General features: G+C 44.8%; 1 protein-coding gene across 1 annotated transcript in view; it reads left to right on the plus strand.

Moving 5' to 3' along the window:
- Nucleotides 1–8,753: 8,753 nt before the first annotated feature.
- Nucleotides 8,754–16,295, plus strand: part of LOC309361987 (sodium/hydrogen exchanger 2-like) — a 29,765-nt gene continuing 22,223 nt past the window's right edge. Inside the window, exons 1-4 of the mRNA XM_081897408.1 lie at nucleotides 8,754–8,825; nucleotides 12,870–13,333; nucleotides 14,868–15,118; nucleotides 16,050–16,267. Coding sequence (XP_081753534.1) covers nucleotides 8,801–8,825; nucleotides 12,870–13,333; nucleotides 14,868–15,118; nucleotides 16,050–16,267 — 958 coding nt within the window. The 5' untranslated portion in view covers nucleotides 8,754–8,800. The remainder of the gene's footprint in view (nucleotides 8,826–12,869; nucleotides 13,334–14,867; nucleotides 15,119–16,049; nucleotides 16,268–16,295) is intronic.

Here is a 16,295-nt window from a genome sequence, read left to right on the forward strand (position 1 = left end):
GCTGGGGAGGGCAGGATATAATTTTCTTCTTCTTCTTCTTCTTCTTCTTCTTCTTCTTCTTCTTCTTCTTCTTCTTCTTCTTCTTCTTCTTTACTGCATTCAGCCAACCTGCTTATGCAGGTTGCCACTATTTCCCCCCTTAGCACTGAGATTTGCAGAGTATACTCCATGGAAGGGGGAAACTGTGGAACAGTCAAGAACATCTATACTTGGCCCTGCCTTGTTTTGTTTTTTAAATGACACAGTGCAAGGCCATTTTGATCAGGTATAGATTATCGAACGAGCTAACAAAGATCTTGCCTTAGGACAAGTGCTTTTTTACCAGTGCTTTTTTTCTAAAAAAATGTTTAGGGGTGACTCAAGAAAATCACCATTTTATAGTTCAAATTGGGAAAAATAAATATAGTAAATGGACAAAAGTACAAAGATTCACAAAATGTTTAGGGGTATGCATACCCCTGTGTGTCCCCTAGAAAAAAGCACTGGTGATTAGCATAATAACTGCAGCAGGCTGGTGCTGGTGGTGTTGCTAAAATGTATTATGTATGTGCTTGATTTGCTTAGCAAAAAAGTTCCTTAAGTGATTTGTTCTGTCCCCCAGCAAATTTCAAGTGGTCTGCAATTTAAAATAAAGCACACTCTTGTGAACAACCCCATTTATTTTGCAGAAGCAGATGTGGTTTTGAAACACAAGAGGGCAGCCAACGACAATCCAAAAGAAATTCCATCCCCTTTTATTTCAGTGTTTTTTTCTCCCAAAAGGAAGGCAATATACATACCAGCTAGGATCTAAATTCCATTAGTTCCAGTCCTGCCCAGAGCTTGGAGAGTTCATTTTAAAAAGGACCTACTTCTAGTCCAAGTCCAATATGTCCAAAAAGGAATTCAGGTACACATTCAGCTATTGATCTGCCCTGAATTTTCCAATACTGTATTCAATTTTATTTGCTGGTCCTGAGTTTTGTCACAAGAGAGAAAAAACCTTCAGTTTCTCTACCACATGCACAAGCTGTTCTGCAACCTCTGAATGATAGTTTGTGCGTGTGATTGTGTGTGTCTTCTAAACAAACAGACCAGAGCACCACACTGCTACCAAAGACCCTTATTCGATCAGTGCAAAGGTCCATCAAATTTCCAACAGTGGCCAGTCAGATACCTCTCTGGGAAGCTCACATACAATGGCACAACAATCTCCTCCATTGTTTGTCCCCAGCTTCTAGCAACCAGGGTCTGCGTCTGATCCTGGAAGCTCCATTTACCTGTGAGGGCCAATCGCCAGTGTGGGGCAGTGATTATGAGTGTTGTACAAGGACAGTGGAAGCCCAGGCTTGAAACCCTGATCAGCCATGAAGCTTTCTTGCTGACCTTGAGTCAGTTTCTCAGCCTAGCCTGCCTCAAAGCGGCGTTAGACAGGATGAAATTGTGGGAAGGAGCACAAAAACCATGCTTCAGCTTTTTGGAGCAGTAGGAGGATTTTAAGGGCCACATTCCCTTCTGGACAACCTTCTGGGGGCCACATGCCAGTGGTGGGTGGGAGCAGACGCTAAAATAGGCAAGGGTCTCTGTCTTCCATCCAGCAAGCAAGAAGCATGATCAAGATTCAAGGTCACATTCCAGCAGAGCAAAAGCCAGTGAAGTTTGCTGTGGTATTGGACTAGGGGCTGGGAGACTAGGGTTCAATCCCAACTTGATAACGAAGTTCATAGGGTGACCTTGGGTTAGTAACACTGCCTCTCAGCATAACCTACCTCACAGGGTTGTTGTGGGGATTAAACAATGTACACTACATTGAGCTCCTTGGGAGAAAGGGTGGGAAATAAATGCAATAATAAACAAACAGATAAAATTAGTAAATAAAAAGAAGGTGCAAAGCAATGAGGGCTGGGGCTGGGGAGGGTGCATGTGGCCTACAAACAACCCCCAAGGGCCAGATAGAGAGACTTGGTAGACCACATTCAGTGCCAAGGCCTGAGAATCCCCACCCCCGTATCAGATAATGATATAGATAATGGTAATAAAAAAATAGCTGTCAATAGACTTGAGCTCCATCAATACGTCTAATTCCTTTCAAAGCTGCCTAAATCAGCAGTCATCTGGTGGCATGGCAGTGATCTCATTTAGATAATTATGTGCTGTGCAACTGACACTGGGACTCTCTTTACAGAGGAGCTTAGGCACATCCTATAAGATGCAAGTGAGGGACTCGTTTGCATACCTAATTGTATTTATATTAAACAGACCGACTGAGTGCACAAACATTGGTAAACAGTGCTGACAATGAGCTCTCTGATTAAAATTACATGGTGCAGTATGGAATGTTTACATTTTCTGTGACAGCACATAACATCCCCGAATAAGTGCCTTGAAGAACGGATGCAAATCAAGCTCTCAGTGTTGTTTGTTACCATCTTAGAGGCAGGAGTGTGTAGGCTGTGGGGAAACCAGACTCTGAGAGAGGAAGCTTGACATCACAGGGAGAAGTCCCTAACCAGAGCTACGCAGTGGGGAAGACAAGGATTTGGCAATCTTCCTTTTAATGATGTGTGTTGGTTTGATTGGCAGCAGCTGAGAATAGAGCATCTGAGCCTGGCTGAGACGAAACACTGCCACTCCAACTAACTGTGTTTACTTTAAACAGCTACAAACAATGAACTCATGTGTTCCTTCTCCTCTCGCATGCCTGGGTTGAGCAGAGGCTTTCTGGCCCTGCAGAAGAGGCATCTTGGTTGGTCACTGCAAAAAGTTGAATTAGATGGGCCTTTGGCAGGGCTCTTCTGCAGAGCTATTCTTGTGTTCTTACGAAGATTAGACAAATTCTCAAAGGATAAAACTATCCCTAGCAAGTAGCAGGAATGGCTATATTTCTACCTTTGCTGCTGCAGGGAGTATGCCTCTGAATATCACATATCTGAATATCGGGACGCGGGTGGCGCTGTGGGTTAAACTACAGAGCCTAGGACTTGCCGATCAGAAGCTCAGCAGTTCGAATTCCCGCAACGGTGTGAGCTCCCGTTGTTTGGTCCCAGCTCCTGCCAACCTAGCAGTTCGAAAGCACGTCAAAGTGCAAGTAGATAAATAGGTACCGCTGCGGCGGGAAGGTAAACGGCGTTTCCGTGCGCTGCTCTGGTTCTCCAGAAGCAGCTTAGTCATGCTGGCCACATGACCCGGAAGCTGCACGCTGGCTTCCTCGGCCAGTAAAGCGAAATGAGCACCACAACCCCAGAGTCGGCCACGACTGGACCTAATGGTCAGGGGTCCCTTTACCTTTACCTTTATCAGTTGCTGGGGATCACAAGAGGGGAGAGTGGGGTTACATTTAGGCCCTTTTTTTGGCTTCCCACAGGTATCTGGTCTGCTGTTGTAAGATGGGCCTGATCCAGCTGGCTGTTCTGGAGAAAAGGGTGCCAGGTGTGGACACTGGCCTGAAAGGCAGGAAACAAATATGTTGAATAAACAAATAAACGTTACTTGGACTAATGTACTACTTGTGGCTTAGAGTAGTTTTAATCTGAGCTGTAAACTGTCTCTCCTGTCTCTGTTTCAATGAAAGGCAGGCTTTTTGCTGCCTTGCATGACCTGCTGTTGATTTGATTCACTGCATATTGTAATTTTAACGTTGTCGTGTTTGGAAGAGAATGTTATGTGGCTGCATACAAATATCATTTAAAAACAAATAAGTTTAAAAAGTGAGGGTTATTTTTGGAAAGGCATCTATATCAATCTTAATAGCAACAGGCGCAACACTAACAATGATCTGTTTGTTACTCCTCTCCTCTGTTTTTCTTTCTCTATTGATAGTATTGTTAATATGATATATTAACGCTAGCTAATATACTATTTCCTTCTCTTTTATTTGCTATTGTTGACAATACACTTTGTAGATGCATTTACAAATAACATAATTACATGTTTAATTAACAACAACAGCACTCCATTATGATACTGTAATTCATATTTTGTCCCGGTTTACAGCTTCCCTGTTCTACCCTTTTATGCACCACATTGATCAAATGGCTATTGATTAAAAATAAATGGTTCCAGACCATTACACAGCTTTTCCTTTTAGCCCTCCTTCCTTTTGGAGAATCCAGTTCATCCTTTTGGAGGAGAGGAAAATATGGGAGGAAACATAGCTCACAAATATGTTATAATAGCAGCTGAGCCCTTTCTCACTCCACCCCCCACCCCCTGCCATTCCCCCCCATTAACCCCCAGAGTTTCCCTTCCCATCTTATGCAGCTCCTAAGCTTGCTTTCCACTTTCCCAACCCCATTTCTGAAGCCACTTCTCTCTTCTGTTCTGCAGCCCCACTCTGAACCCGTTTTCACCTTCACCACCATATCCTTGCCTCCCCTCTCCTTGTGTGCAGCCCCAATGGTTACCTCCTGCACCTACTTCCTCCCCCCATTGCATCACAACTATTAAGCTGCCTTTTCACCACCAGCACAATTATGATGCCTCCACCCCTCCTATTCCCCAGGCTCTTTCATGCACCAGTTTTTATCATCAGCCCCATTCACAAGACTCCTCCTCCCTTCTCTCTTTTTTTTCCTGCTGCTGAACCCACATTTTCCCCTTCACACCCTTTGCCCCTCCTCCCCCACCTTCCTCCTTTTCTCAGCTCTCTGTTGCACACAGACCACTATCCCGTCTCCATCCCTCCTCCCCCCCTCTCTCTCCCCCCTTCCTTCCTTCCTTCCTTCCTTCCTTCCTTCCTTCCTTCCTTCCTTCCTTCCTTCCTTCCTTTTTTTTAAACATAATATTTATTAACAGTTTAAAGATTTCAGAGAAAAGCAAAAGAATTAAACAAAACAACCCTCTCTCTCTCCTTTTCTGCAGCCGATTGAGGTGGCTGCCTCACTCTGTATAACGCTCGGACCAGCCCAGATAGCCCACCACCACCAGTGTTCATTCAATAAAGAATCGTCTAGGCAAGAGTGCCCATGACTAATGCATCTCTATAAAAAGCTGCAGGGAAAAAGGTTGTTTGGCTCTTTGATGGCCAAGGTGCTGCTGAATGTAATACTGTAATCCTTCAGGAGGACTTCTCCTTGCACCCTTGCTGTGTGCTAAAAATGGCATCAGAAAGGGGGTTGTGTTTTGCTGGTGTTGACAAGCAGTTTTGGACCCCCTCCCCTCTCTTGATTTGAATTAGAAGAGAAATAAATAGATCACTAATTTGCCCTTAGTTCAGGTCTGGTGTCATTTAGGAAGCTGGAGCCAAAGTGGGCCATTGATTTTCACCCAGCTGTATTAGCCTTGGGCTTCCACGTTTTAATTAGCAGTGCCCTTTCAAATTCCAGCCAGTGCACCAAGTAGAGCCCTGTGCACTACATAGGGCTTCACATCATTAATATACCTGATAATATCAGCAATTGTGCTCCCTGCCTCCCAAAATGTGTAGGGTGGCCCTGTGTCCTTTATACAGGGAATTTCTGTATCTGAAGGAACAGGAAAGAGTCTGGCGGTACAATATAAAGGCTAGCAAATGGATCATGGTATGAACTTTTGTGGGTCCTTGCCCACTTCATCAGACGCCTGAAGTATTAAACCTGAGTTTCATACACACAGGGCTCATCCAGACTTCCCTCTGTGCAGTGTTTCTAGGCTCAGGCTTTAAAGCGCTGTGTCCAAGCACTTTTTGCTTTGCCCTGGCAGTGGCGTAGCGTGGGGGGTGCAGGGGGTGCTTGCTGCACCGGGCGCAACATCTGGGGGTTAGGGTTAGGGGGCGCAAATCCACGGGTTAGGGGGCGCAAATCCACGGGTTAGGGGGCGCAAATTACTTGCCTTGCTCCGGGTGCTGACAACCCTCGCTACGCCACTGTGCCCTGGTGCTTTCCCTCTGAAAGCTGCTTTTTACTGCTGCAAACAGCAATCTGCAGAAAACCCAAATTGTTGTTTGTTTTGATTCAGCATTAAAGTGTTGCTCTTTGCGTGGAAAGTGCTGGGGCAACAACGACGAAAGCGGTTTAAATCACCTAGAAAGTATGGGGCAAAAGGTATGTGTGGATACCCCCCCCACACACACACACTGCCTTACTTCCTGCTTCTGGGAAAGTGGGCAGTTAGTCTACAAAAGCTTATGGCAGGATCAATATTTCAAACAATAACGGATATGAAATTGAGGTGCATATGCAGAAGGTTGGGAGATGGGAGGAATGAATCTACATTGCTTCATTTACTTCAAAATATAAGCTGGCCTTGTTGCATTTGGGACTCTCTGCACACTTCCTGTTATGTACTGAAGTTCTCACCCTGGGCCAGCAGGGGATACTGTAGATAGTTTTCACTCAGGTCCAAATATGCAAATAAGGAATTGAAAATGACATTCAGTGATTGGATAGTTACAGAAAGTTGTCACTGTTGCGTTGTAGTAGAGCTCTATATAAACAGGTTGGCTGAACCCTTCAGTTCAGTTTTCTTCTGGCCTGTGAATAAACAAGAGCTGTTTGAAGAATCGCTGTGTCGTCTGATATGTTCACCCACAACTGAACACTTCCCTTCCTGATGGTGCCACTGCATGAAAATCAACAGCTTGTTCTCTGCCACCCCAACAGGGCAGGACAAGGAGAGGCTTGTAACATCTCTGGGAGGCTTTGCTCCCCCGGCACCTTCTGCATCTGTCACCAAGGCCAGGATCTATGAGAGACATCAGCAGCCACCCTGGGAGGAAGTGCTTGGCCTGTGTGGGAGGAACACTGAGCTACTCCAATAGTCAGTTCTAAGGCCAGGAGACTCAGCTGCACAATGTGTATAGTGGCGTATGGTAGGCTCCACCTGCCCACCTGAAAATTTTCATTTGAACTCCTAAGAGCCAGTGTAGTGTAAGAGAGCTAGTGTGGTGTAGTGGCTAAGAGCGGTGGACTCGTAATCTGGGGAACCGGGTTTGCGTCTCCGCTCCTCCACATGCAGCTGCTGGGTGAGCTTGGGCTAGTCACACTTCTTGAAGTCTCTCAGCCCCACTCACCTCACAGAGTGTTTGTTGTGGGGGAGGAAGGGAAAGGAGAATGTTAGCCGCTTTGAGACTCCTTTGGGTAGTGATGGATGTGATGTGAGAGTCAATAAAGCGGGATATCAAATCCAAACTACTACTACTACTACTACTACTACTATTCTTCTTCTTCTTCTTCTTCTTCTTCTTCTTCTTCTTCTTCTTCTTCTTCTTCTTCTTCTTCTTCTTCTTCTTCTTCTTCTTCTTCTTCTTCTTTGCAGAGAGCCAGACACACATTGATGGCTCAGTTCAGGAATTCAGATACACATGCTGAGTTACAAAACCTGTGCTTTTGTCAGGGAAGCTCTACTATGACTACATTGCCCCTAAACTGACCCCTTTGCCCAGGAACATATTGCTTTGCTTGGACTATGAGAAGAATCTTATGGGAACACACACACAAATATGTATACATGCAGGTATTTGTGTATGTATAGATAAATATCTTGGATCTGCTGCGATGGCTATTGTCTAATTATCTTATTGTGTTTTAAATGTATTGTAAGCTGTGTTGAGAACTTTAGGTAGTAGGCAGCATGTATAGATCCTCTTAAATGAACAAACAAATTGACTTCAGTAATAGGAAAGTAGATTTCAACTGAACTTTAGGAAAAATGAATGATTAGTAAGAACAGTTTCACCACGGAACCAATTTTTTGGAGTCAGGAACAGACTTTGGTCATCTTTGGTAATATGGTGCTCTCAGTGAGGCCAAAACTGGGTGCCCCAAAATGGTTTTTCTCAGTTATGGATCTTTTTGATTGTGCACCCCCTGGGCTCAGCACCCAGTGCAAGGGAACTGCCTGTACTGTCCTACATCTGGCATTGCTGAAACTTCCCCTCAGGTTGTTGGGCTAGAAGGCCTATGAGGCCTCCTTCAACACTGTGACTAGTGATGACTGGTAGGGTGGAAGGCAAGGAGACCAAGAGTAGGTGTATCCAGAGCCAGTGACAGACAGAGATAGCTAATTCACATTTTGTCCTCATCCTCTTCTTTCCTGATGAGTTCTGCAAGGGCCACACTAAGAAAGAGGAGGAGGAAGCTGACAGGCAACACTGAACTGGTTGAAAACAGGAAGATAGACAGGTAGGTAGGAGCTAGCTGAGCGTAGATTGAGGTTAGTGGGACAGTGTCCCATGTTCCCCTAATGGACCACCCTCTATGAATTGGTTCACATTAGGCTGGCCTGCTTTGCAACCTGGGTTTATATGCCTTATTTGGCTTGTTTTTATTTTGCAAAGTTAGAAGGATTGCTTAGGTTAGGCAGCATAGTTCAGAATGTCTTGATCTGGCTAAGTGGAAAATGCATTTTCCAAGTGACGTAGGTAGTTGCTGCTGGGTCTCTTTCTCCCCTCACTCCCTGCTCCAGCAGTGGCTCTTCCCCTTGCACACCCATCCATATAATTTACAGCATGCAGCAGGGTGCATTAAGTAGAGCAGCCTCCAGAACGCTCAGGCAGAAGCAGCAAAAGAGCTGGGCACCAGCCAGCCAGCCAGCCAGCCAGCCAGCCAGATGCTTGCCAGCCAGCCAGCTTGGCACTTCCCCTGACAGTGAGAACTCCAACTGGCAGATGGAGGCTCTGATCCTTGGATGGGAGGCCATGCCAGGACTTTGGCTTCTGGGATCCTCTGCCTCTGTCCTCCTCTCTCTGCCAGTAGCTGCTGCCTTCCAGAGTTCCACGATGATGGAGTCTCTTGAAGATATGGATTTGGAGACAAGCCAAGCGAATGAGTCTAAAGCCCACGCAGTCTTCTTCTCTCTAGACTATCAGCATGTCCAAGTGCCCTTTGAGATTACCCTGTGGATCATGTTGGCTTCCTTGGCTAAAATAGGTATGTTTCTCCAGGCAGGGGTTGGTGGGCTGGGTAGTAGAGCATCTGCTTCGTGTGCAAAAGTTCCCAGGTTGAGGATACAGATTTAGAAGAAAAGACAAGCAAATGCATCTAAAGTCCATCTAGTCTTCTTCTCTCTGGACTATCATCCAGGTAGGGAAGTGAGAGACTCATACCTGCAACCCTAGAGAGCCACTGGAAGTCAGTGTTGACAATACGAAGCTAGACTTGGGATAAGGCAGCTTTCTGTGTTAGTCCCAGGGAATGGGTTGGGATGGTGGATAAATTTGGTTTGGTTTGCACTGTAATCTGAACATACCTAATACAAGCTTCCCAAAAGTATATGTGAGTTGAAATGCAGCTGTATTTTTTGACATGGTTCTTCAGCCAGATAATGCGAACAAACGTGCATAATGTTAGAGGGAAGTGTTGCAGAAAAACGCACATGATAGTGAAAGTACAAAAATATATCATAATAGGCACAACTGCTTGCAACAAGCTGTATATTAGGATAAATTCACACTAATATGTTGGTGAATTTTCATGAGGATTTAACAAAAAGGTTTGCAAACTGATGTGGAAATGTGGAAAGCTGAATTTAAGATTGGAAAAATGGAAGATTTTTTTTAGAAAGTCTGATCCATTCATCTCTAGGGGTGAGGTATACTTTACGAGTGTGTACTGGGCAGCTTACAACTTGCAGGTCCGTTTTGAAATGCATGTGGAGACTTTTGTTTAACAGCAATGCCAAATGCCAAAACTGCACACCAGCGTCCTGTGAAACAATCAAGAAAGTTCACAGAAATCAGACCATGTCCAAATCTTTATAGAGGTGTATCAATGAGTTATTTTAGCAATACAAACTGTGACATAACATAATGCATGGTTTAAATTGTAAACAGTGCTTTTTTACTAGGGGGAAAAGGTGCTGCCAGAAAAAAAAAACACTGATTGTAACACTTTGAAGCTCTTGTTTTGTCTGTACAGGGACTCTGCAACAGGCCTCTCTGATTGCTATCTGTCTATAAAAAAAAATCCAACCTCCTCCAATCCATTTGTTTCCTTCAAGAGCAATAAAACAGCTGAATCTTTCCAATGAGACAGTAAGAATCCCCCCATTAATGTATTATTCAGATGCACAAAGTAGCCGGCTACATTGTGCAGCAGTATGGATGGAGGCTTTAGAAGGCTGCATTGATGTTTTCCATTCATTTGAAGTATGAATGATTCACGTACATTTAAATTGAATTCTCCACAACTAATAAAGCCGTCTCTGATTACAGGCACTCAAAAGCTTTTGGGAACTGCAGACAATAAACCCTGAGTATATATTTTTTTTAAAAAAGTTAAATGTATTTCTGAAAGATTATGTTGCGTTGACCACATCATATATTTTGCTTGGAAAAGTATTTAACGAGCAGCTGTTGAAATCTAAATACCTCTAGCTATTTTTAAAGGTAGGGCTAGATCCGAAAATGCTTGGGATGCAGGACCCCCCCCCCAATTGTGCATCCCTTAATTTTGAGATGGCTAAGGGATGTTTGTGAATGTCCTTTCTTTCATTCTATATAGCTTGGGCCCAGGTTAGCAGAAAGATCTTATGTCCCTTTGCAAACCCACCTGAATGCTAAGATTCTTGGGTTAGCACATTCTCTCAGTCCCACCAACCGCACGGTTGGCGGTGCCACAAGAAAAAAGCCTTTTCTCTGGCTGCTCCCGTATCGTGGGATTCCTTCCCAAGAGAGGTTAGACTGGCTCCCCCCTTGTTGTCTTTCCACGTGCAAGCTAAGACCTTCCTATTTTGACAGGCATTTGAAAACTAAGGTGCAGACAATGCTGACCACTGGGCTGCTGTCAGGACAAAGCGTAATTTAATTGCTGGTTAATTAATAATGATGGTCCTATATGTGTTTCAATGCATTTTAACAATTGCTTTTAATGACCTTGTTTTTATTACTTTGTATTTTATAATGATTTTTTTTTAAATATTGTAAGCTGCCTTGAATCCCAGCTTGGGAGAAAGGCAAGATATAAATACATTAAATAATAATAAATACATTCTAAAAACTATTTAGTTAATGATCTGCTCTCTGCAGGAACCCCCCCCCCCCCCGCTTTCTGCAATTCAGTTAAAGCTCTGAAGAAGACATCACGGGGTATCTCCTTCTTAGGGGCTTTTTTAGATCAGGAAAAGTGGGCAGCTAGGGAGACTGCAAAGTGCTGGAGAAATACTTACTAGAAAGAAACACCTAGGCAGTGTGTATACACACCCAGAGGCATAGCAAACCCAAATAGTACCCAGTGTGGAATTTTTTTTGTCACACCTCCACACATCGACCACTCAGGGTAGGCTTGGGAGTCGTGGGTGGGCGCCAAATGTCACCCCCTCAGCAAAAACACCTGGGGTGGTCCGCTCCCCCTTCCTACACCTCTGTGCCCTACCCCACGACTCCCAAGTACCCTGAGCCGTCAGGGGAAGCTATGCCGCTTTGCCGGGGCGTGTGCAAAGCTGCGCAGCTCATCCTCTCAGGAGCCACGGCTCCCGTGCGTCCCCCTCCCTCCCTCTGATACGACACGATAATCTTTATTATCATTGTCCCATACAGAACAACAAAATTGTAAAATCTACATAAAGCATTCAAAACCCAACAAGCCTGCTATCCCAGCTATCCCAACCTGGTTAGCCCCCTAAAAACTCTGATACCCCATTTTTAAATGCAATATACTCCCATAGAGACTTCTTACACTGTGTTTAAAACCAAAATCGCATTGGGTTGGAAACTTTTCTCAGATGGCCTCCCTTCCTCCCTGGCTCGCTGTAAAGCAGGAGCCGCTTACAGAGAGCCAGCGAGGGAGGGGGACTGCCAGCTTGCTGTAAGTGGCTCCTGCCTGTGGTGGAGGGATCCCACCACTGCCCGTACAGCGCATGTGTGGCGTTGCAACGCACAGCACATGTGTGCGACACAGTGCATGCGTTGTACTAGCGTTTTGTCACCAGCGCCGCCTGAGCGCTGTATGGACGGTGGTGGGATCCTCTGCTTGCGGCTGCAGTGGCAACGGAGGGATCCCACTGCCATCCGTACGGTACTCGGGTGGCGCCGGTAGCAGACCGCTATGTACAGCGCATGTGCAGCGTCACTACATACAGCACATGCGTGCGACACTGCGCATGTGTTGTACAACATAGTGGTTTGCTGCTGGTGGTGCTCGAACGCCTTACAGACGGTGGCGGGATCCTCTGCTCGCAGCTGCAGCCACAAACAGAGGATTCTCCACATGCGGCTGTGGCGGTGCGATGGCTGCCTGTGCCGATGCACACAGGCCGGGACGGCAGGGCAATCACCCCCGCGGGGTGCCTTCTTGTCACTCCCCCAGACATGGAATCTCCGCCCCCACCTTGCAACGCCACTGTACACACCTATTTACCCTGCATCCACTGTGCTCCCACTGCTGGTTTGAAAAGAAGTGTGCACATAATTTTAGCCACAGTCCACCTACCATAGACAGCCACACTGCCCCCAGCCACCTTTATGATAAACTAAGCTAATGCACATCCATTGAAATGTAACAAATCAAAAGTCCATTGAAAATGACACAAAAATGGATAATCCCCACCAGCATTTTAGTGCACATTTCTCCTAATCATTGCATTTTTACTCAAGTGCACCTTTTCCCCCAAGCAATTTTCTCCACTTTACTGTATGTGTTATGTTCACCAATATCTTCATTTTTATGCACCCTCTCCCCTAACATGCATTTTTGTAAATGTCATTTGAAGAACTGCATCACAAAATTGGACAAGTGCAAATTTTGAAGGATAGTATTTGATTTCCCATATATTGTTTTGGAAAGTGGGAATTTGATAGGTTCAGCTTTAATGCATACTAGTTCTGACTCCAGCCCACCAGGTGATTAGTTTCTGCTTCCTGACCCACAATTCACACGGCACTTGGTTTGGTGGGGGCACAAGCACATAAGCTGAAATGACCACAAAGCAACAAATGCTTCTGATTTCCCACTAATGTTGCTTCTTGACCTTTGCAGGTTTCCATTTGTTTGAGAAACTACCTTCCGTTGTCCCCGAAAGCTGCTTATTGATTTTCGTGGGGCTTATCATGGGAGGGATCATTTATGGCTTAAACGACAAATCCCCTCCTGTCATGGACAGTGACATCTTCTTCCTCTACCTCCTGCCACCCATTGTCCTGGATGCTGGCTATTTCATGCCCAGTCGCCCCTTCTTTGAGAACATTGGGACGATCCTCTTATATGCTGTTGTGGGGACAATATGGAACGTCTTTGGAATTGGATTCTCGCTCTATGGGATATGCCAAGTGGACACCTTCCAGCTCCGTGATATATCTTTGCTTCACAACCTCTTGTTCAGTAGCTTGATTGCAGCTGTTGACCCTGTTGCTGTGCTGTCTGTGTTTGAAGAGATACATGTCAATGAGAAGCTTCACATTTTGGTATTTGGAGAATCTCTTCTCAATGATGCTGTGACAGTTGTAAGTACATCTTCTTGAGACCTTGATGTGCATGGAAGTGCTGTTTCTAGGGTAGGGATGGGAAACCTCTGGGCCACGTTCCAAATGTGGCCCCCAGGTCTTTTTATCTGGCCCTCAAGTCTCACCCCTCTCCCCAGTCACATCAATTCTCTACAGGCTACATCCTTCACCAGACCTGCATTGTACCCTCCTTGGACATTTTTGCGTGCCTAGATTGATAATGCTTCTTGCTTGCTTGGATGGATTTTTTGTTGGTTGCTAGGAAAAATAGTTATATAAAAGGATAATTCCCTGGATGCCAAGATCCAGGTTTGGGGCAAATACTCTTTGATGAGAGAACCCCAGCAGAGATTTAAAATCACAAAATATACAACAAAGTAAAGTGTGAAAATGTGGCTGTTAGGCCCTCTTCCCCAACATAGAAAAACACCACACATTTGGTAAGTTAATTTATTTATATATACTTACAAATTATTCAAGGGTTAGGTTCATGTGCTTTTGTCGTGTGGTGGCAAATACAGAAGTGCAGGGACACTTCATGATAGTCACAGCCACACACCCCAGAGCTACGCCCCCTTCTAAAATTATAAAGTCCCTAAGACTTATAAAGTCTTATTGTTATTATACAATAATAATAATAATTAGAGAATGCATTGCAGTGATCAATGCAGATCTCCATGTGTTGTCTTTCAGCCAGACCTACTATTTTCTCTGTACATAGATGAGTAAATGATTTGAAGTGCTCCAATATCTTCTTTCAGAATGACTTGTGTTTTCCTTGAAGTTCCATTGCACAAAGTATTTATTGAAACTGAGGCACCTTGTGTTTTCAGTCTTCATAAATTCATAGCTTTGAAGCATAGAGAACAACTCCTTGGTGCTCTTCCCACATGCCTTCTCCAGAGTGACCCTGGGAGCCAATCCTCAATGGCCGACTAACTTCATTTTACTCTGATGGACTCAAAACAGCCCAAAGAGTGAGAAGACTTCTTTCCAGTGGTTAAAAAGCTCCCCATTTAAGCTGATTGGGCAACTCTAAGATGCTGGAGACAGGGACCTTGTTGGGACCCTGCTTCAGAAATAGTAATGGGTCTTTGATGACCTTCCTCCTGCACTGCACAATCCTAGACCACTACACCTCTGTCCTAGCCTACCTCTTAGATTTGTTGGGAGGATAAAATGGCATGGGAGAAGAACCATATACATGGCCCCAAGCTGCTTGGAGGAAGAACAGGATTGGATATGTGGAAATCTGGATATGGTCAATGCCTAGATGGGAGACCTCTGGGAATGTCTGTATGCTCCATGCTGGGTTCTGCCATGCCAGGAATGCAAAAGATAAATGCAACACACTTATGGTTTCAGTAATCCTGCTTAGACAAAAGGTGAAAGGACCAGAATAATAAGCAAAAATGGAGAAGATTAATTTGCCACATGTTCCACCACATGGGGATCCCACCTTGTAAAGATCTCTCTCTCTCCATCTCTCCCCACTAAAACCTTTCTGTTTTGTTCATTTCTGTCTTCTTCTTAGGTCTTGTATAAGCTGTTCAGGTCCTTCTGTGAAATGCCGTCAATTAAAACAGCGGATGTGTTCGCAGGAATTGGGAAGTTTTTTGTGGTCGGAATCGGCGGGGTCTTGGTGGGCCTCCTGTTTGGCATGATAGCCGCCTTTACTACACGATTCACCAAAAATATTCGTGTGATTGAGCCCCTTTTTGTCTTCCTCTACAGTTACCTGTCCTATCTCACAGCAGAAATGTTCCACCTGTCCGGTATTGTGGCGTAAGTAGATTGAGGGACTTCAGAGTTTTTCAGGCTTGCATGGCTCAGTGTTGAACCAAACTGGGCCTAAAGTCCAAGCTTTCAGAAATATCGGAATTGTGGTTAGGATTATGAGGGTGGTGGCAATGGAAATCAGTGTGGTAAACAGAAAGTTTTGGAAAATTAGCCCAGGGACAAAAAACTATTTATTGTAGCTATATGAACAGGCACAAATTGGGATGTGATTTCTTTCAAATGTAGTCTGTCAGGGCTTATCCACACTTACCTTTCCTCTGCGCTTTCCAGCTTGTGCTCTAAAGCTCCATGTCCGAGCCCCCCTTTAATTGCTCCAGAGCTTACCTTATGAAAACCTGCTCTTTAAAGCTGAACCGAAGAAAATGGCAATCTGTGGAAAACCCAAATAGCTGTTTGCTCTGATTCAGCTTTAGAGAGCAAGTTTTTGCAGGGACATGTCTGGAGCAAAAATTAAAGTGGCACTCAGAGCTTTAAAGTGCAGGCCTTAAAATGCCCGAAAAGAGGTAGATAAGCCCTCAGTCCATGTATTGCATTATGATTTGTGGTTTGGAAAGGAATGGGAATAGCCATTGTTCTGTGGTAGATCATCTGTCTTGTATGCAGAAGACTCCAGGTTCAATTTCCAGCATTTCTAGGTAGGTCTAGAAACCCTTGTATGAAATCAAACCACACAGGCAAAGGCACAGAGCTTTGCAAGGCTCCGTTGATCAGCTGACTGTTGGCCCTATGCCTTTGTGAGACTTTGCAATCATAGCAGAACATGCAAAGGAACAAGACTTTGCAAGTGGCAATAGGCTGATTGTTGGCACTTGTAAAGCCCTCCTGTGTGGCTTGTTGGCTTTCTGTGGGCTGGAGATTCCCCACTGCTGCCTGAAGTGGAAAAGTGTGCGGACCTTTCTTTTATTTTCTCTTTCAGAATTATTGCATGCGCAATGGGCATGAAACGTTATGTGGAGGCCAACATTTCTCTGAAGTCCCACACGACCATTAAATACTTCATGAAGATGTGGAGCAGTGTTAGTGACACCCTCATCTTCATCTTCCTAGGAGTCTCCACCATCGGTGACAATCATGAGTGGAGTTGGTCGTACATTTGCTTCACAGTCATTTTCTGTCTCCTTTGGAGAGCACTAGGTATAGAGCCCTTGAAAGATGGTATAAG

Source organism: Podarcis melisellensis (assembly GCF_964234715.1).
Source record: "Podarcis melisellensis genome assembly, chromosome: Z".
In the NCBI taxonomy this organism is placed as follows: domain Eukaryota; kingdom Metazoa; phylum Chordata; class Lepidosauria; order Squamata; family Lacertidae; genus Podarcis; species Podarcis melisellensis.